Source organism: Bos taurus, chromosome 23 (assembly GCF_002263795.3).
Source record: "Bos taurus isolate L1 Dominette 01449 registration number 42190680 breed Hereford chromosome 23, ARS-UCD2.0, whole genome shotgun sequence".
NCBI lineage: Eukaryota > Metazoa > Chordata > Mammalia > Artiodactyla > Bovidae > Bos > Bos taurus.
This window is the reverse complement of record NC_037350.1, coordinates 9,038,269-9,059,269: the sequence shown is the minus strand read 5'-3', so window position 1 is coordinate 9,059,269 and position 21,001 is coordinate 9,038,269. Positions and strand designations below refer to the sequence as shown.

Below are 21,001 nucleotides of genomic sequence, written 5' to 3'. Positions count from 1 at the left end.
CCTAGCCGCGCCCAATACACCACTGCCCGTGACAGCCTACCCGCATCTTGGCACAGGCGTCTTGTGTGGATTCTGTCCCTCGCAGATCTTTGATCAACATGGAGCCCAGATACTGTGGGAGCGAGCAGTAGGCGCGTTCAGGTGTCCTGTGTCACCATGCGGGGATTGCCCAGCCGACCTGGACCCTCTCCCGTGACTCCCCTCCCTGCAATGCCGGGACGGCTGAAGAGCTGAGAATAGCATGGGGGCCCTGGGCTGGAGGTAGGGGTTACTCACGTTGGCTTCGTAACCGCAGGACTCGAAGATGAGTTTCTCCGGCTGGTGTTGCCAGCTCTGCACAGGGGCGTAGGGGGCAGCCAGGCTGGGGGGCCGGAGGGTCAGCTTGGCCTCTCGGTGCTCCTCCTGCAGAACATATGGGGCCCCAGTTCAGCCTGCCGCTCAAGGGGCTCCTGAGCGCCCCGCCTGGCTCTGGCCTGCCAGCCACCTCCAGGAGCTCCAGGGCAGAGGCAGACCAGCTGTTCAGATGGGCTGGGGCAGAGGTGAGGCCTGTCCAGGCTGAGAACAGGTAGGGAAGCCGGGACCTCAGCCGCCCATCCGTGAGCAGCTCCACGTGGAAGGCTCCATGGTGTCGGAGATGATCTTATCCTGGGGTAGTGGAGCGGGGAGGATGTCTCCGTGGTCACGGATGTGCTTTATAGGGGTCCTCGTGACAGGAGTCGGGGTGTGGGGGTGACGGGGTCCTCAACTAGGGCATGGGTGGAAGGCATGGGGACGAAGGGAAATTCAGGACTCCCAGCAAGGTGGAAAGTCTTGATACAGAGTCACTAAGACTGCCAGACAGCATGCTTTTTGAATCTTGTAAAATTCACAGTTGTGCTGGTGCAAAGGTGCGGGGACTCCTCAGAGGCCAGAACTGAGATGAGTGAGTCGTAAGAGAAGAAGCGGGTCAAAGACATGGAGCGAAGGCTCGCCCTGTGGGGGATGCGGGCCAGGCCACACCTGGGGGGCGGGATGAAGCCTACGGCCTGTGCCAGGCAGGGGGAGCCCTGTCCTGCCGGAGGGGTGCAGGGACCCCGTCTGGGCCCCCTGCCCGCCCACCTGGGTTCTGAAGCGCTCTGCCCGAGAGGGCGCCGCAGGCTCGTGCAGGCTGTCGTGCGGCCTCCTGCCCGCGTCCCCAGGAGGCAGCAGCAGGTCAGCTGACCGCCCGGCACAGGAGTCGTTCTGGCTCAGCGGGGACGACGTCTGCGAGAACAGGTCCTGGCACTGCGGCGGGGAGAGCCGTGAGTCTGGGGGCCGCCTGGCTGGGCCTCAGGCTGCCGGTATCAGGGCCCAGCCCCGGGGGGGGATCAGTGAGAAACTGGTATCGGGGCCCAGCTCCAGGGGAGAGTCGGTGAGAAAGGGCAGGAGCTGGGCATCGGGCCAGACTCCTCCAGCCAGAAAGCCCTGACAACTGGGCCCTGCAGGTGGGCAGCCCGGAGCGTGCAGGGAGGAGGGGTGGTTGTAGGGCGGGGAAGCGCGCTCCACCTTCTCAAAGAGAAAACTGTCTGCCACAGCTGATCGGGCCCTGGGGATGCGTGACTCAATCTCAGGGTCCCTCCTGAGGAGACATTGTGCTCCCGATGACACCCTGTCTCCTTGGCTTCCATGTCTGAATGTCAGCGGAGTGTATGGTCTCGGAACCAGCCTGGGCCCGGGCTTCCTCACGTGTGAAAGGGTGAAACCGTGCCCACTTTGAGGCTGAGACTCTAGCCCAGGCCCACCCACTGCCCACCAGCAGCCTTGCAGGTCTGGGGAGAGTCATCCTGAACCATAGGCTCACAGTCTAACCTACTTTTCAGTCAGAAATGAGGAGCATTGAGCAACAAAACATCGGTGAGATTTTAAAAATCACAGGGATTTCCTTCAGAAGCTCAGGAAGGCCCAGCCCTGCCGGGTTCTAGGCTTTGTCTCTGGCTCATGTCAGACTGCCCGAGGGGACTCCAATCCCCAGACAGCTGAACGGGACATTCAGACATGGCCCTAGCCGTTTGGGATTCGGGTATTTGTTTTCCTAACTTCCCCAACACTTGACCCCAACACTGGGAGGAGAGGGATCGGCTCAGCTGCTCCTTTCCTATAGAGGTGACACTGTCTCTGAGAAGCTCCTAAAGGATTCTTTTCAGTTCCTGACAGCACAAAGCACACGCGCCTCCCTCTCCGCCCGCCCCACTCACTCTCAGCTGGGAGAACCGCGGGGGCTTCTGGGGCGGCTCCTCGTAGGGCCTGTCCGCCAGGGAGGCGATGATGCGCTTGCGATGGCCGAGCAGGTGCACCTTCAGGACCTGGGGGCGGGGTGGGGAGCAGTCAGGGGACGACTGGGCATCCAGGGACACTCATGCTCAGGACTGACCAGCCAGGCCTGCGCCGAGCTGTACTCACGTTGACGAGCTCCAGCTCCCAGAGGTTCTTCACGGTGTCAATGGAGCTGTAGCCACTCGACAGGAAGGAATGGACATAGTCCTGAAGCCCCAGCGAGTCCAGCCAGGAGGGCACTGACAGGGGGCTGTTGCCGTCGTAGCCCAGCGCCTTCACCTGTGCAGCGAGGACAGGAGGCAGGGCTGACAAGGACCCCGGGGATGCGGGAGACCACACTGGAGGCTGGGGTAGGAGTGGGACAGTGCCTGAGGACCCACAGGGGCCTATGAGCTCAGCACCCGAGTCCCTCGGCTCACACAGCTGTCTCTGCCTCACCTGGGACCACCCGGGCACCCCAGGTTTGCCGAATCAGGGCCCAGCTGAGGCGGGAAATCAGTGAGAAAGGCAGGTGCCCTGTCAGGTGAGGCTAGATGGGGAGGAGGGTCTGTGAGGCCCCTTCTATGCCCGACATGGTCATGGACCTGGCGGGACAAGGAGATGGTGCGCGTCCGTGGGGACTCGTCTGTGCGCCCTCAGACCTTGGCAGTAGAAGGGACCAGGGGACTCTGTGCCAGCAGAGCTGAAGAGAGGCTCAGGCCTACCGCCCACAGCCCCCCAGGCAAAGACCGCTTCCTGTGCTGCCCCACACCCCAGGCCTCGGGCCTCGGGGAAGGCCTGGCCTCCAAGTGATGGGCTACACCTGCGGGCACCAGGCTCCACGCCAGATGACCTGTTCCTGAGGCTGGACTACATGTGCACTGTGCCTGGGGCTCTGCTGCCCTTGGAACGTGGCAAAGAGGTGAACAGGACACTGTGCTCCCTGTGGGGCTCCCAGGACGGGGCAGACCCCCCTTGGTGGCCCCCAAGCCCCAAAGCCTGCCCTGCCCCTTGCTGAGGCTGAGGCGCTGCGGGTGGCACCTTGGGCAGGGACCGTGCGGCCTGGAGCAGCTTCCGCCTGTGCTGTGCATCACTGATGCCGATTTCCCGCAGGTCCTGATCTTCCATCACGTTAGGCCCCTGAGAGGAGAAAGGAGAACGTGAGGGCCTCCTGCATGAGGCCGTGAGGCCAGCCTGTTATGGCCCCTTGCCAAGTTCTTCTTCGCCACCAGCACCATGAGGGTGTGAGCCCTGGGGCACCCTGCGAGGCCAGGATGGGCTACACAGGGCCTCATATAGCAGGGAGACAAACCTGCCCGGCTGCCCACCTGTCCTGAGCGGCTCCAGGGCGCGGACCTGGGCCACAGCAGGCAGCGCACAGGCCCTCGCCCACCTGAGCCCATGTGCATTTACCTGGGGGGCAGATCTGACAACTCCCCAAGGGGATCGTATCCGACTCTTTGCAACCCCATGGACCCAGGTCTCCCACACTGCAGGCGGATTCTTTACCAGCTGAGCCCCAAGGGAGGCCCTCCCCCCAAGGTGAAGAACAGGATTAATTTCCAGGTTCCTTACAGATACGATTTTGTGATTTTAGGTTAAAACAGCCACCCTGGGTGGGTGGCAGGGGCAGGCACCCAAGGAGGAGAGGAGTCTCAAGGAGGACAGGAGTCTCAAAGCGGAGACCTGCCTGGGAGAGGAGGGAGGGGCAGTAGAGGGCGAAACGGAGGGTGGCTGGCATTTGTCGCGTCCCTGCTGCGTGACAGGGACGAGGAGCTTTCACGTGCACTCGCCCACTTCAGGCTCACAACCTTGTGTTAGGTTCTGTTTGCATCCTCATTTTACAGAGAAGGAAACTGAGGCCCACAGAGGTCAGAAACACATCCGAAGTCACACATCTCGTGGTAGAGCTAGGATCTGAGAGGGTCTGACTGCACTCACCACTCCTAACCCCTATCGTGCTGTCTTTAGTTACTCACAGTGGTGTCACAAGATAGGGTTTTTTTCAGATTATGATACACGAAAAGTCATGCGTTCTGCCTGTCTCTCAGCTACAGAGCCCCAGCCCCCAAGAGCAATGGTTCCCACTTTCCTGGATATCCCTCCAGACCCCAGCTGGGCACCTACACACATGCACACTTTATTCCTGCATAAATACGATTCTTGACACACTGTTCACAACTACTTAGTATATATAGGAGATCACTTTGCATCAGTGTATGGAGACCTGTCCTTTCTTTTAAAGCTGCATAATCATCCAGGGTCATGGATGATTATAAATTTATGAAACTGTGAATATTATACATTTTTACGCCAGTTCTGTGTTGAAGGACGACTGCTTCCAATTTCTGCTTTTACAGGTGGCGCTGCACAAACCCCCTCTATGTGCATCGTTCTGTGGTGGTTATCAAGAAGAGAGACTGCTGCCAAACCATTCTCGAGAGAGAAGAACAAAGCTGGAGGTATCACTCCCTGTCTTCAGACCATACGACAAAACTGCAGTAATCAAAACAGTATGGCAGTGGCACAAAAACAGACGCATAGATCGACAGGACAGAACACAGCACCCAGAAATAAAGCCGCACTTACATGGTCATGTAATCTTAGGCAAAGGAGGCAAGAATATACAGTGGGAAAAGACAGCCTCTTCAATAAATGGTCCAGAAAACTGGACAGCTACCTGCAAAATAATCAAAACTGTTGTTCCACTTTCTCCTACCATACACAAAAATGAAATGTGAATGGATTAACGATTCAAATATAAGACCTGAAACCATAAAACTCCCAGAAGAAAACATAGGGAGTACACTCTGACATCAGACTTAGCCCTATTTTTTAGATCTGTCTTCTCAAAGGAAACAAAAGCAAAAATAAACAAATTGGACTATATCAAACTGAAAAACTTTCAGACAGAAAGAAACTATCAACAAAATGAAAGGGCAATCTACTGAATGGGAGAAGATATTTGCAAACAACGTATCAGATAAAGATTGTCAATATCCAAAATATACAAAGAACTCATAATCAATATTTAAAAAACCAAATAACCTGATTGGAAATTTTTCTATTCAGATCCTCTACTCATTTTTTTTTTATTTTTTTTATTTTTAAACTTTACATAATTGTATTAGTTTTGCCAAATATCAAAATGAATCCGCCACAGGTATACATGTGTTCCCCATCCTGAACCCTCCTCCCTCCTCCCTCCCCATACCATCCCTCTGGGTCATCCCAGTGCACTAGCCCCAAGCATCCAGTATCGTGCATCGAACCTGGACTGGCATCTTGTTTCATACATGATATTTTACATGTTTCAATGCCATTCTCCCAAATCTTCCCACCCTCTCCCTCTCCCATAGAGTCCATAAGACTGTTCTATACATCAGTGTCTCTTTTGCTGTCTCGTACACAGGGTTATTGTTACCATCTTTCTAAATTCCATATATATGCGTTACTATACTGTATTGGTGTTTTTCCTTCTGGCTTACTTCACTCTGTATAATAGGCTCCAGTTTCATCCACCTCATTAGAACTGATTCAAATGTTTTCTTTTTAATGGCTGAGTAATACTCCATTGTGTATATGTACCATAGCTCTCTACTCATTTTTTAACGACATACAGATGACCAAGAGACACATGAAAAGATGCTCAACATCACTAATTGTTAGGAAAATGCAAATTAAAACCACAAGGAGATATATCACTTTACACCTGTCAGAATGGCTATTATCAAAAAGACAACAAAGAAGTACTGGCAAGGATGTGGACAAAAGGGGAATCTCATGCACTGCTGGTGAGACTGTAAATCGGAGCACTGACAGATGAGTAGTGTGGTGTACACACACAGGAATACTACTCAGCCAAAAAAACAGGAAGGGGACTTCCCTGGTGGTTCAGCGGTTAAAAGAATTTGCCTGCAAATGCATGCAGGGCTGATTCCTGGTCTGGGAAGATGCCACACGCCGCAGGGCAAGCAAGCCTGTGCGCCACAACTGCCGAGCCTGTGCTCTGGGGGCCTTGAACCGTGACTACTGCAGCCGGGGTGCCCCACAGGCCGTACCCCACGTGGAGAGGGTAGCCCCCTTTCCACAGCTGGAGAAAGCCTGTGCACCACAACCACCAACCAGCACAGCCAAATAAATGAAACCATGCTTTAAAAAAAGAACGACATCTTGGCACTTGGGACAGCGTGGATGGGGTCCAGAGTGCATTATGCTGAAACAGACAAATACGGTATGATCTCACTTATACGTGGAATCTAAAAAATGAACGAGCAAACCAAAATGGAGAGAGACTCATAAAGCGGACGAACAGGTGGTTGCCAGAGGGGAATCAGGTGAGGTGGAGGGGAACGGGTAAAGGGGATTAAGAGGTACAGACTTCAGTTACAAAATAAATAAGCCATGGGGATATAACGTACAGCCTAAGGAATATGGTCAGTAATGTCGTAATAACTTCACATGGTGACAGACGGTTACTAGACTCACTGTGATCATTTCATAACGTGCCAGATGTCAAATCATTATGTAGTACACCTGAAACTAATATCACATGTCAACTATATTTCGATTTTAAATTTTCAAAAAAGGGTATAAAAGAAGTTGCTTGGGCAAGGGTATGTGTGTTCAGAAGGCTGACAGACGTCTTAGTCTTGTCAGTGCAGCTGTTTAGAAATGGCTTCTCACTGCATGTCTTAACACAAGATCAGCCCACTCGTAGGTGAGCTCAAGCATCCTTTCATGTTTTATCTGTCAAGTACATACACAGCACTTACTGCCCCCCTCCATGTGCGACATGCTTTGCACTTGCTGAACTACTGAATAATGGGGACTACTGTTACCCCATTTTACAGCTCAGGGAGCTGAGGCCCGGAGAGAACCAGTGACCTGTGGGGCCGAGTTCAGCCCAACATTCGTGTCCATGCAGCTCTGGGGTGGGTGCTGTGAGCAGCCACAGCTGCTGCTTCAGGAATTACTTTATCCTGCACTTGATCTGCAGGAACTCTTTACACAGTGAGGAAATCAACGCTTTACTATGAAGAGCTGGGCGCGTGTCTTTGCTGTTTGTCTTTGTCTCTGAACTGCTACGCTGGCTTTGTTCAGGCAGAAGCTGTCTGCTTGCACTGGAACTCCCACTTTTCTCATGGAGCTTCTCTAAAGTTTCATCAGGCTTAGAAAATCCTTTCTGGGATTTTTAAAACAATTCTTCCACAGTTTTTCCCCTGTAACTTCACAGTTTCATTTTTTACAATCCAATCTTTAATCTGCCTCAAATTTATTTTGACATAAGATTTAAGGGTCCACTTAATATTTTTTTCCAGGCAGCAGATGGTCTATTTCTTGAATGAGCTATCTTTTCTCCACCAATCTGAAATGACTTCTGATGTGTCCTAAATTCCTGTTTCCAGGATTTTTTCCGGACTTTGTATTCTGTTGAGGTGGATATTATTTATGCCCGCTTTACAGAGAAGGTTAGTAAGTGGGGCCAGCTCATGCAGACCATTACCTGGTGGCTTCACCTCTGTGCCCAAGCTGCAGTGACTGCTGGTGTGGGAGCCTCCCGAAAGCCTGTGCCTGGTGACAGAAATCTGGCCTCACAGAGGACAGGCCGTAAGCAAGACAGCTCTAAAGCCGGACTACTCTGCTCAGGCTGCAGGGCACACCCCTCTGCTGGGACCCTAGAGATCCCTGGGCCTGCAGAGTGTCCTCTGGGCCCTGGCACCACTCTCAAGTCTGACCAGCTTCCAAGTCACCCCTGAATCCAAGAGTCGCCACGCCGAGTTCCTGTCGTTACTCTGGGCCCAGGTCTAGGGTATGCTAGTGGGGAAAAGCGGTGGGGGAAGAGGGGGCAGGCTTTCTGGTGACGATGAGGACCCCTCAGCGAGGACCCGAGAGTGAGCCTCTGAGAGGGCGGCACTGCAGCAACGCTCTGAAAACCCACTGCAACCCTGACGTTCCCTCAGAAGCCTTCACAAACATTTAGGGTACCGCTAATACTGAACTGAAGCCTGACCACCAGGAAACTAGATCCAACTGGAGACAAGGCCATCATGAACCAGACCTCCAGGCAAGAGAATGGGGGGCGTATGCAGCTTTGAGGAGAAAGAGGCAGATGTCCCAAACAAAGGACGTGACGGAAAATCAGAGCAAACAGCTGCCAGAGTACGCCCTGGGCACAGCGCAGGGTCCTGAGTTCCTAAACCTGCCATGTCTACATTCTGTGGGATTAGTTTGTGTGGTGGCTATCAGGCCCCCAAATCCTCAAAGACAGGAAACATTCTGGAAGTTACTCCACTCTCCTGGCTGAGGAAGAAACCTTTTCACAAGGAGGTTTATGGGGAAAGGGGACCTCCTACTTTGTTCACCTCCTGCCACACTAATGCTGACCAAGAGCTGACTATATGCCAGTCCGCGTTCCAAGTTCCCAGTGAGCGAACAGTTAGGGAGCTAACCGAGCAGAACGGCTCACTGGCCTAATAAGCATTTCAGTGAACAGAGATTTCCTGAGATTTTATTAGTTTCCAAGTCTAAGTGAAATCTGAAGCAGAACTGCTGACGCTTGGCTTGGTTAGGTTCCATCCCTAAGGGGGAGGGGACAGGCGTGAGCAGCGTCCTGGCGCATCCTCCTGGAGAGGCGTGTGCGTGCAGCGTGCCAGCCTGTGGAAAGGCAGGCTGGGAGGCAGCACACCTGGGCTCTGTCCCCCTGCCCCACCACGGCCAGTGTCAGCCCTGGCAGGACTTGACCTCTGCTCCAACAAAGGCCCATGAGCTCTGACGAAGAGGGCCCGCTGGGCAGAGACTGGATTCCTCGGGAGGGGTTTTGTCCCTCAGCAGTAGTTCCAGACCCGCCACTTGGCCCGCCCCCTCCAGCCTAATTTCCATATTCTGTATGGCCTCTCTCTCTTCTCAGACAACCATTCAGCCATTTCTCCTGCCAGGAGTCATTAAAAAAAAAAAACAAAGGCTGAAACCTCCTCTCTTGGGGGAGAAAGAATGAGACCGAGCTACTGTCCCCAGCCTGACTGGGCCTCCGGGGAAAAGCCCCGCAATGATGCTCCTCCCCCTCCCCGCCCCACCCAAGTCTTTCTTGGGCCTCGAGGAACAGGGATGGTGGGAAGAGCTGTTCCAGAAGGATAAGTGTGCTGGGGTGAGGGGTCAGGGGCTTGCCTTGATGCACACAGAATGCAGATGAAGACCTCAGGAGCAGATTTCTCAAATTAGGGGAGGGGAAGATGATGAGGAAGATGAGAAGATTAGGGGAAGATGAGGGAAGAGCCAGCTGAGTGTGCTGAGCGGCTGACAGTCACCACACCCCTGGCTGTAGTGATCTGTGGGGCCTGCCTGAGCCGCTAAGAAGGCTCCTTAACACCTGAGCAGCCAGGTCAGTGACCACATCATCAGGGCCCCTGGCCGCCTCCAGAGCCGCTGGGCACCAAGGGGGTAGCTAAGTGCTTCCTTGGGCCCTGGCTGGTTCAATGTGATACTTATGCTTTCTCTGCCTTCCAGGACTTTGCAGATTTCCACTGGGCCCTGCTTCAATCTCTCCCTCATATTAAAGGAGAAAAAATTTTTTTCTAAGTAGAAAAGTTGTAAGTTTATTTTTGAAAATTCTGAAAATAAAAAAGTATAAAGAAAAATGTAAAAGCCACTTATAAATCCATTGCCTCTGGTGGGGGTGGGGGACCGAGCTTACCATTTGGGAGAAGTCTTTTCAGTGACAATATTTTGGCAGAATTGGGACTGTGGTCTATATGTTATTTACTTAACCTGCCTTTTCACATGCTGACACGCTTGCGCACTGAACCGTCTGCCATGGACCCCCAACGACCGCACGCTCTCCAGGGCGCGTGCGTCCTGTAACGTCACCCACCGCGTTACTGGCTACAGCAGCAGGGCTGTTGGGGGCACAGTCATCTGGGCGCGGGTCGCTGAGCACGGAACAGGACAGGACCCTGGTCTGAGCCAGGACCACCTTCCCAGGCTGAGTGGCCACAGACACGTGGTGGTGGGTGGGCTACGAGGGAGAGCGAGGAGAGCACACGTCTTCCCCAAACCACAGCCTCAGACCCAGGGAGCTCGGGGAGCAGGGGGCTGGCCCAGGGAGAGTGGGGAGGACCACTGGGAGAAGGAAGAGGAAGCGAAGATGGGCAGGGCTCTGCTGCTCACCTCTGTGGCCTACGGGTATGAATAATGATGGAAAATAGAAGCCATGCTCCCTGAAGCATCATGTGTCCACTCATCCAGGGGTCGAGGGCTTCCTGTGCTCTACCCACTGGGCAAGGCAGCTGTGGTGTAAAAGAGTAAGACCTGGGTTCTGGGCTTCCCTGGTGGTCCAAGTAGTTGGGAATCCACCGTGCAGCGCGATCCCTGGTCCAGGAATGAAGATCTCACGTGCCGCAGACAAACTAAACCTGTGCGCCACAACTCCTGAAGCCCACGCCCTAGAGGCCAAGCTCCACAAGAGAAGCCACTGCAACGAGAGGCCCACACACCGCAACTTGAGAGGAGCCCCCTCTCACTGCTACTAGAAGAAGCCCGCACGGAGCAACAAGACCCAGTGCAGCCAAAGAACTGGGTTCAAGTCCCTTACAAAGTCAGAACTTTATAAACAGGAACAAAGCCACCAGTCCACGCAGGTTAAGTAACGAATTCCTGGCGCTGAGCGCTGACCTGCTGGCAGGAACCAGCACTCCGCAGCTCTTCCTGTGTGCACCTGTTCGCCGCTGCCTGGCCTCGCCGACCCCTGCCTTCCTGGGGCGTGGTCACAAGACTTCCCAGACTGACGCCGTCCCCAGCTCATGGGTGCCCTACAAAAAGCTCGCCATCCTCGGCAGCAGGAGCAGCTCAGCCTTGACCTCCATCCCACCCTGCCCAGCCCTGTCCTCAGCTGGAGGCACAGAACACCAAGGGTGACCAGAAGCAACTAGTTCTCAGATGAGGATGAAGCGCAGAAGCTACCGGCTCCTACATCCGGAGGCCAGAGTCCGTCTCCCCGGTCAGTCTCGGCGGAGGGCTGTCAGGGATGGCTCTCCTCCCTGGTGGAGGGAAGCCACACCCCTGATGGCCCTGTTCTCCCAGGAAGGCCCCGGGCCCCCCCTTCTCTCTGATCCAGGCGCAGTCTCCTCCTGCCCATCTGCTGCCTATCGCCCCTGAATGTCTGCCTTGCCAAGGCCTTATCTGACGTCAAGATGCCATAAGCACTTCAAGTCATCAGTGCAGACCCAGGTCAGTGAGTCAAGGGGCCTGGATCCAAGACCACCCAAAGCAGGCTTCACCTCGCATGTCTGAGGATAAAGCTGATCTCTGCTTCTGCCACCTTCCCACCTCAAGTTCTCACACTCAGCCATGGAAAGTCTCAGTGGCTGCTCTGGGTGACCACAGCTAATGCTGTGCTGTCTTCAGAGCTTACGTGCAGAAAGAAGAAGGAAGCAGTCAAGTGAGATCCTGTGGGACAGGGATGGGGCGGGGGTACAGAGTAACCTGCCTGAAATCATGCAAGGGACCTGGAGGAAACCCAGATCTCCTGACTCCCAGCTGCTTCTCAGGGCAGGTGATTAGGCCCTGCCCATGTTTTCTCCTAAGCTTTTCCCTGTCCAGTTTCCTCAACTGTGGCCTCAGCCAGCTGCCCGAGGCCCTGGAGCTTCCCTGAGGGTGGAAGTCCCCAGGGCCTGAGCCCCACCAGCTCCTACCCCAGCCTCTTGTAGACTGGCCCTGACAGAGTGTGGACAGAATGGTCTCCAGCCATGGCATCTACCTGGGAGAGGGGGCTACAGGGCACCAGAGTGCGAGGCGAGGGTATTGCTCTGGGCCCAGGAGACCTGGCTTCTGCTTGAGGAGCAGCCTTGAGCAAGTGACACTCCTGGGGTCCTGGGTGTGCTGTCCACGGAGCCTGGGAGTCGAGACGGGCCTCAGGGACACCTGAGTCATAGCTGATGTCTGCCAGGGACACACGGGCCCTACTGCTCTGCCCGCTGCACTCCTGCACATGCACCCTGGGGGTTGACTAACCGAACACAGAGACGTGCTGAGATACCAGACACAGCCCCCAGCAGCTGCTCACCCCGAGACCCCAGACCCGGAAGCTACAGGACAGGATGTGTTCACCACTCCAACTCCATCCTCAGGGCACTTGGTTAAATTAACAGACGTGAAGACAGCTCTCAAACGCCACTATGAAGGGGATGGGAGAGGCCAGTGCCACACGGGGGCACGCGGAGCTGGACGCTAAGTGACTCCAACTGCTGGCCCTCTGGGTAATTCTGGGGGAGCAAGAGAGCGCAAGCGCTGGGAAGGGGCCCAAAGGGAACCTGGCTCTGGTCTCAAGACTCAAGGGCTCTGCCAAGACAAGGAAGCAGCAGCCCCTGGGATAACGAGGAGCTAAGTTCTTAAGTGACCACAGAACTGAGTTAGCACAGGAGGCAGGATCCACACTTGTCTAAGAATATTCCTTCCAAAGGAGTAAGCTCCGGGAGTTGGTGATGGACAGGGAGGCCTGGCGTGCTGCAGTCCATGGCGTCGCAGAGTCGGACAGGACTGAGCAACTGAACTGAACTGAACGCATTCCTTCCAAAGCCTTAGCTCCACACCCCTCCAATGACCCAGGTGAGGAAACTCTCCCTCTCGGGCCCTGCTACACACGGGGGCACAGAAACGGCCCCGCCCCAGAGCCGTCAGCTCCCCAAGCGCTGGCTGGAGAGATGGCGAGGTGGGGAGGCAGCCTGACAGCAGGGCAGGGAGAGGCAAAGGCAGGGACGTCAGAGGGGATGAGGAGCCACGGCAGGAGCCTGGGCGGAAACCCAAGGGCACAGCCTGGCTTCCGGGGTGAACAGTGAGGCTGATCCAGGGGGTACAGCAAGAAGGGGGGCTCAAGGGTCTGGGAACCTGGCCGGGAAGCTTCACAGAAGCCAGTACAGAAGGAGCCCCTGGCCAAGTTCGTGCCTTGAGCACTCACAGGGGCTGGTCCTGCTCACCTGCCATCTCTCCCCTACATGTGGCACCAGCTGGCACCTCAGGAAAACATGGGCAGAGGGGAGAAATAAACCGACGGGAGGCGCACGAGGCTGCCCCAGCACTGCCCCGGAGAGGCACAGGCCTGCCTCTCAGCCTCTGTTTCCAGCCCAGCCTGAGCTGCTGCTGACTCTTTCCCGTTTTCCCCTTGTCTAAACTCCCAGCCTCGATCAGTTGCCACGTGCCATGGTGGATCAGCACTCCACCATGCTGTCCAGTGGGCATCTTGACTCCCCGGTGCCCTGCCTGGCAAAGCCATAACCACAGGATCCTGCCCCCTATACCCAGAACTCAGAGATCGTGGGGGCCCCCCAGAGAGTGGCTTTTGAGGCCCCTCAACATCAGGCCCAGCCCCCCTTGCTGCCCTCTCTGGGTCCTGCCCGTTTCTGCCCTCAAGCCAGCCTCACCACAGACAGTGGGGGCCTCTCCCTAGAGTCTTTCCAGCTCTTGCAGCCTCTACAAAACCCCCAGGATGGCACGGGGAATGTAGGGGTTCAAAGTCAGATAGCTCTGGGCGAGTGTCCCGGCTCTGCCACTTCCTGGCAGTGTCTCCACCCTCTGGGCCCAGGGCCCTGTTTGCGATTTGATGCGCACCCGCCTCAGGGCTGGGCGCCAGCTCGGTGCCCGGCAGGCAGTGAACCCTGGGTGAGCGAGGCATCTCCTCCGTGCCCGGTACTTAGCACTCGTCGCTGTTACCAGTGCTGTGTGCGCGCGTTCTCCCAGCTAGACTCAAATTCGTTACGATGCCTACAGCATCTGCTTAGCTGATTTCAAAGCCGTTCCTTGTAGGAAACACAGAAAATCTATTTCACTCTCAAAAAGGAAACAAAGCCATAATCCCCCTGAGATAACGAACAGTAGAATACATTTTTGGCTTACTCCCTGCACTTCGATATGCTTTCTAATTTGAAAATTAAGATCATGTTGCACACGGATTTTTGTGTCTCAGCTTCTTCACTCAGCACTCCAAGGTGAATGTTCCTGCACGTCAGAGTCCTGAGAACCTTTCTAAATGTCCACCCGACCCCGCAGGAGGAGCGCCACCACTGACTCCATGACACTCCAGTGAGGGGACGTGAGGCCGAGTTCCAGATACCGGACCTGCACCAGCCCGCTTGAGCTGCACACTCGCCAACCACCGATTACCTTCTTTCCGTGCTGATTAAACACATTTCCTCCCTTCTCTGAAAAAGCCCATTTCCTGTGGACAAGATTTGTGGTGAGACAAATGGAACTGGCTACGATGCACGAGCCAGCGTGGTGGGCGGGCTGGCAGACGTGTGAGCCGGACTTCCCGCCCTGGCTCCCGGGTCGGGGTCAGCCCCGTCACCCTGGGGGTGCCTGGCAGCCCCTGCCCCTGCCCCCTGCGGGCAAGAAAGTGTGAATCAAGTTCAAACTGCAGCACTCACTTGTCCGGCTCAGGTCTCACATCACAGGAGGAGAAGCCAAGAGAAGCTTGGACAAGACAGGACCCAGGAGGCTGTGACGGAGGTCTTCCATTTGCTCACGGCCTAAGTGCGCTCTGCATGGCCCCCAAAAGTAAGCTTGGGCTCAGGGACAGAAGCCACAAGGAGACAGGTTTGGCTCAATATGAAGAAGGGTCTAAACCAGCCTGAGCGACGTAGAGCATGAAGGGGCTGTGCCTTTGCAAGGGGGAGGGCCCGTCACTGGGAACAGGGCAGAGGTCATCTGGAAGGACCTCGGGCACAGAGGGGACGATAAGACCACGTGGTGTTAAGGTCCCCTCTACCCTGAGAGGGAGCCAAGTGACTCTCACAAATGCCCTAGACTCCTCCCACAACTCAGAGGACCCCGTCACAGGGAGATTCCATAGCAGCCCTTGGTCTCAGACGTTCCTACTACATCTAGAGCCTGGCTGGCTTCCTGGGAGCCACTTGTGAATCTTGCAGAAGAGTCTCCAGAGCATTTCACAATGAAGAGAAACATTTACAACCTACTGAAAACCAAATCACACAGGGATAACGCCACCAGCTAACGCAGTGTAAGTTATACCATATGCAACGAGGGAATGTTTCTAAACAAAACACTCCCTTCTTATGTGTTCTCTTCCTCCCTTTTCTGGTTACGAAAACTTAATTAGCCTTGCAGCCCATCTGGCAACTTACATGCAATTACCCAGGATGCTGTGCATGGCCACTCAGGCCACTGAAGGCCTGAGAAGCCATGCGCTAGACTGAGGCGCAATCAGCCTTCCTGCCTGCCAGCCGCCCCTCCGGAACTGAGAGGACAGAGGGGAACGGCTCGCACCCAGGGCAGCAGGAGGAGCCTGGAAGGCCCTGGAAGAACTGAGCTGCGGGCCTCCCTCCATGAGCCCCTCCCCAAAGGGAACAGGTGTGTTCCGACAGAGGCCCCGCATCGTGCGTGGATGCCTGGGCCAGGGCCAGACTTCTTCCCCAGGTGCCTGCCCAGCTCCTTTCTGGTCAGAGTACAAGGAGGGGCAGAGAAGCAGTTTTAAAGGGGTTTTTATACTCAAGGAATGGGCACCTTAGCCTTTCCAGACCAGTAGGAGGAGGGGTGAGAAGTCAGGAGCTCAGCCTCTCAGATCCCCCAGCACAGGCAGGGGACACCCACGGCCACCCTTCCTCGCCCACCTGATGGCCAGTCTGAGGAAGGGCCGTGCTCAGAGGCGCAAGGCCCCTCACCGGCCGGCACCAAGGGCGCGGTGCACTCACTCACTGGCTGAACACTCACCTCCGTTTTGGGTTTGCTGGCCTTCCCCAAGGAACCTGGTAAGTCAGGGATTAGGTTATAAGAACCATAAATATACTCAGTTCAAGTTAAAAAAAAAAAAAAAAGCTATTTAAAACCTAGTATTTTTAAAAGCTGAAAAATAACTGGCCTCAAGTTGGCTTGGGAAGGGTGGCTTGCAGCAGCCTTCGCTGTCTGCCCTGGGACACAGACAACCTGGTGGGGTGAGCTGTCCCAGTCAGGGTCCCCCGCGGTGCCTTGGGCCAGCTCCCTGGGTGGCCCACTACTTGGGAGGTGCCCAATGCCACCCCGTCAGTGAGAGCCCCACAGAGACCCACTCTGGACAGTAAAGGGCAGGGGGAGCCCTGGGTCCACTGACCACCACCCTCAATCACAGCGGCCGAGGGGGCTGCGTGGTCAGGGATCTGCTTCAGGGAGCGGAGGCACCTCAGTGTCCACTCGGGACTGCACCCTGGAAATCGTGAGAGGCGGGACAGGCCCACCAGGAAGGAAGGAACCTCAAACCAGCTCCCAACACAGCACGGGCAAGAAGGCGACTTCAAGCATCTAAAAGGCACCACTCCCACTCCCCTTAGCCACCAGTGAGAAACAGGCCGTGTGCGTGGCAGCGAAGCAGGACCCTCAGACCCGGAGTGCCAGGCTCGTGTCCTACCCTCCCCAGTTCCCAGAGACGTGAGCATGAGTAAGACAGTCCACTGCTCTGGGTCTGGAAAATGAAGATGGAGATGTGAGTGCACATCTCAGGGCTGCTGGGAGAGTCAGTGAGCACCTCCCCGCACCCAGAGTGCTAACAGGACGCGTCAGCTCTGTCCCCACCACTGCGCTCAACCTAGGGGAGGGCTTCCCGAGGAGATTCAGGCATGGGCACCCCGCCCACAGCTGCTTCTTGGACCTATACAGGGAGCCCTGGGTCTGGACCCAGGGTCCGGGTGGGCCCCTGCTCCACAGAGAGGATACTTGGGTTTTTCTTTCTTTCTGAGCTGTTGTGCTTTGCAAGAAGAGAATGCAAAGTTACACCTCAGTAAAGCAGCCGATCCTTCCCACCCCCACTCAGCCTCCCATCTGGGCCACCCATGAGGCCACCAGCCCACTACCAGGCCTTCGTGCCAGAGACCTTCTGACTTCAGTGACCACAGGCTTGACAGTAAAGTTTTGGGGAACAAAGGGAGCTTCTGGCATCTGGCTGGGATCTGAGACCCGGGATCTGAGAGGGAGACAGGAGTGGACCAAGGGATGTGTCAGGGACACTGCTTCTCCGATGTGAACTTGCAAAGAGTCCTCCCGACAGGGTGTGCCCAGAGCAGTGCTGACAAAGCAGCGCCACCGCCGCGTCCAGCCGCGCGGCCCCTCTTCCTGGGACACAGGTCTACGTACAGTTTCCACCTCCAGTGGGGCCTGGGGTGCGGGAGCGGCCTCCCCCAGGGCTGGGCACTCACCAGGAAGCGGACATCGTCAAAGCCGTTGAGAAGCAGCCTGCTCTCATACTGCTGCAGCCCCACGGCCTCCAGCCACTCCCCGACGCTCTGTTCCAGCGGCCGCGCACCTGACGAGAGAGGAATCGGCAGACGCTTGAAAAGGGAGAAACCATTGAGGCGGTAGCAGCGGCACTCGGAGGAAGACAGATGGCACTGCCACACCATCGTCATTACCACGGAGCAGCCACACTCGGGACCGGAGGCAGGCGAGCGCCGGGCCCGCGGCCCCTCCTCCGCGGGTGGCGCAAGGGCACCGGGCGGCCGCCGCCCACTCCCACGCCCCCCGGGGTCTGGCGGCCCGGGGGGCCGGGGGAGCTGACCCCCTAGGCTCTCCGGGTCGGCGCTCGTCCGCCTGCACGCAGGAATTTCACAAAGTCCGTCCCCACGGGCCCCAGAAGGGGCGGGGGACGAGGGACCAGTCCCACGACCTTGCAGCCCAGGCCAGTCAGGGGCGAGCGCGCCTCTTCATGCAGCGGAGGGACACAGGCACAGCGAGGGCTCCGCGCCCGGCCCCGGGCAGCCAGCGCATGCAGCCCAAGCAGCAGGACCCCGGCCCGCGGAGAAAGGAGACTTTTACTTGTCTTCCCCCAGCAGTCCCGGAACAAGCAAACCATGGCCACCAGGCTTTCGTGCGCAGAGGCTCAGGGCAGCGCGGGCCGGGCGGGCACATGGGCGAGGGCTGGGGGCCGGGACCCCACTACACTCCGGCCGCCGGGGAGCGGGCCGTCTCCCGGGGCAGGTCGCTGTCCGCGGGGCTGCCTTCCCGGGCGGGGCTGGGCGGCGGGGGTTGGGCGTTCATCTTCCTCTTCCGACGGTGGCTGTTCCCGTGACTAGCCTGCTCGGGTGGAAAGCAGGCGGGCAGATCCAGTTCTCAGCTAAAGAAGACAAAACCCAGCTCAACAGAACAGAGAAAGGCAGCGGTCCTCTGTCATCTGAGTGGCGCGAGCCTATTTCCCGGTCGGTGCTGCTCTGTCTCTGGCCGAGTGATAAAGGCAGCAGCTGTCTTCCCAGCGTCTCCGGGGCTTGCCTCCCTCCTCTGAGGATGAATATGAAAGGGAGGACCTCATTTGCTCTGCTCCTCGGTAGGACTGGGAGCCTGCCAGTGCAGGGGGGAAAAAAGTTCAGCCCTTCCTGGAAGACCTTGGATGCTCTGAGCTGATCACCTTAACCCCATCTACTTCTCCGGTTCTCGTGGGCAAGAAGAGATGAAAGAAGGAAAAAGGAGAACCAACTACAAAAACATCACCTCCGGAGAAGTCTTGACGCGGTGAAAGTCATTCTGGTGTTCCCAGCACCTTCTGCCCTGTGGGCAGGCCAAGTGGCTTGGTTTAGATAGGAGACCCTGGTGACCCACTGTCCCAGGCTCCCCCTCCTCTGTCCTCTGCAGAACAGATGGTGGTCAGGGCCCTGGCAGCCGGCCTCCCGATGCACGGTAGCAGCTCTGCGAGATGCTGAGTCTGGGGGCGGCCTGGGCCCCCCTGCCCCGGAGCGAGGCCGTCTGCTCCAGGAACCTCGGCAGCGGGCTTCTGAGTGCCTGTGAAATCAAGTGTCCCCCGGCCGCTGATTCATTCCTGCTCGTAATCCCCTGGCCAGGCAGCCGTAGTCCCGCCTGCTGCTGGTGGCTGTGCGCGCGTCCAGAACCGCAGCAGAATGCTTTGTCTAAAGGCTCCTGGGCTCCACACTGCCTGCTGTCAGCTCTACAGTCCTTGCTCACTCTCGTTATGTCTGGCCCTCCCCCTCCTCCCCTCCCCTCCCCCACCCTTCCACGCTCAGGAAAATACATCAGGGATCGGACATCTCAGCAGAAGCTGCTGCTGCTGCTGCCACCAAGGGAGAAGGAGACAGCAGCAACCAGCACGGGAGCAAAAGGACGGATTCTCCCAACAGATCCTCCAGGATCAGCTGTTGGCCAATGTGTACATGTACGAAAGCCAGAGACGGCCGAACTTTACCTCCAGCTCCAGGGGCTGCAGACAGCTGATCAGGGAGAACAGAGAAGGAACGTCCTACAGTTTTGGCCGATAGTTTCTAGGACAGCCAGACAGGGGACAGAGGAGTGACACTCTCCTGAGGGCACAGCCTATAGGTGAAGTCACCCCCCGACCCCATCATTTCAGGAATGGCTGTGCCTCTCTGCCAAGAAGATAAGCCACGAGGTATCACAAAAACAGGTGACACAATAAGGACAGGACAACAGAGTTCTCGGGTGAGTGCACCAATCAACTTAGGAAGTGACTTCTCTCCAGGCTGTGAGAACCCAGCAGGGAAGCGCCAGGCCCCCAGCAGGCTGGTGAAAATCAGGGGAGGAGGACACGGCCGGGGACTCCAAGGACAAGTGGAAACTGGGACCAAACCTCCAGTCCAGCTGCGGAGACCAAACCCGGGGACCACACGCCACCCTCTAAACGTGCTGCGAGATACCTGCCCCCAGCAGGCTGGCCCGCTGCTCTCCCGGGACACAGGGCCCCTGGAGCAGCCCACGTTCAACACCTACTCAACCACTGAAACAGCTGATGGCAGCAAAACAAAGTCAAGCGTTTTCTTTCACTGGCTGAACAGCACAGGCCCTTGGTGAAAGCAGCCAGAGTGGGCTGGGCCGGGGAAGGCCTGCCCTCCCTGGATTCCTGACAGCGGGACAAGCTGGCAAACAGGCCCGTCGGGATACAGGTCACCAGCTCTAGTGCCAGACACTCAGGTGCCCACAGCCCAAAATAAGAGTTAGATTCAAGCACCATCTTGGGGTCTCGGCTTTCAGGACACGATCCCTGCAAAACCAGTCACAGCAGGCAACGCCCTGCTTAGCTAAGGGCTGCCTGCCTGCGAGTCTGCTCTTCCTCCTGGGACGGCGACCCCTGAGCCCAGGTCTCCTCTCCTAGATCCAGAAACCAAGGATGGTTTGGAATCTGACACTGATCATTCAAAATGAAGAAGAAATCTGGTTAGGGCTTAGCTGAAGGCTGGTGCTCTCTGAGGTCCTGGGGAAAGTCCCCTCTGACACATCAGACAGAGGTTACGGGCAGACCAGAGCCCCACTCCACCCTTCACAGTCCGGCCACCCCACAGACACTGCAGGCTGGGACTCTGCAGTGCGGGTGGATGCACCCTCTGCTCAGGTAGCCACCTTTGTGTACTCACCCTCAACTTTCCTAAGCTGGGGTCTGGAGGATGCTACTCAGTGCTACTAAAAACACCGTGTGCTGGGAGCCAGAAACCTAGGTGGGTAGCCGGACCATCTCTCGCCATTCACGTGGGTTCATGGGGCGTGAGATTTGGAGGGTGGGGCACACAGGGCAAGGAAAGGGCTCACTGTCACCAAGTCTAAGAAGAAGGACTCTTCCAAACGAGTGTTTTCCAGAAGGGCTGTCGCGTCTCCCGATTAACCAAAGCCAAGAGGTAACGGCCTGCTTCTGCGCCAACCTCTCGAGCATACACAACTGATGTAAGCTCCTCAGACGCAGAGAGGCACAGGGAAGCGGAGACCAGCCTCAACTGAACTGACTGCAGTCAACCCATCCCCG

At 56.5% G+C, this 21,001-nt stretch overlaps 1 protein-coding gene across 9 annotated transcripts in view; it reads right to left on the bottom strand.

Moving 5' to 3' along the window:
• Window positions 1-21,001, bottom strand: part of ANKS1A (ankyrin repeat and sterile alpha motif domain containing 1A) — a 168,953-nt gene that overhangs the window by 6,004 nt on the left and 141,948 nt on the right. For all 9 annotated transcript variants that reach the window (XM_005223297.5, XM_005223298.4, XM_005223300.5 and 6 more), the window contains 7 exons: window positions 17,445-17,551; window positions 3,313-3,411; window positions 2,419-2,571; window positions 2,214-2,321; window positions 1,099-1,263; window positions 277-402; window positions 41-112 (listed from right to left, as the gene is read on the bottom strand). In XM_005223297.5, coding sequence (XP_005223354.1) covers window positions 41-112; window positions 277-402; window positions 1,099-1,263; window positions 2,214-2,321; window positions 2,419-2,571; window positions 3,313-3,411; window positions 17,445-17,551 — 830 coding nt within the window. The remainder of the gene's footprint in view (window positions 1-40; window positions 113-276; window positions 403-1,098; window positions 1,264-2,213; window positions 2,322-2,418; window positions 2,572-3,312; window positions 3,412-17,444; window positions 17,552-21,001) is intronic.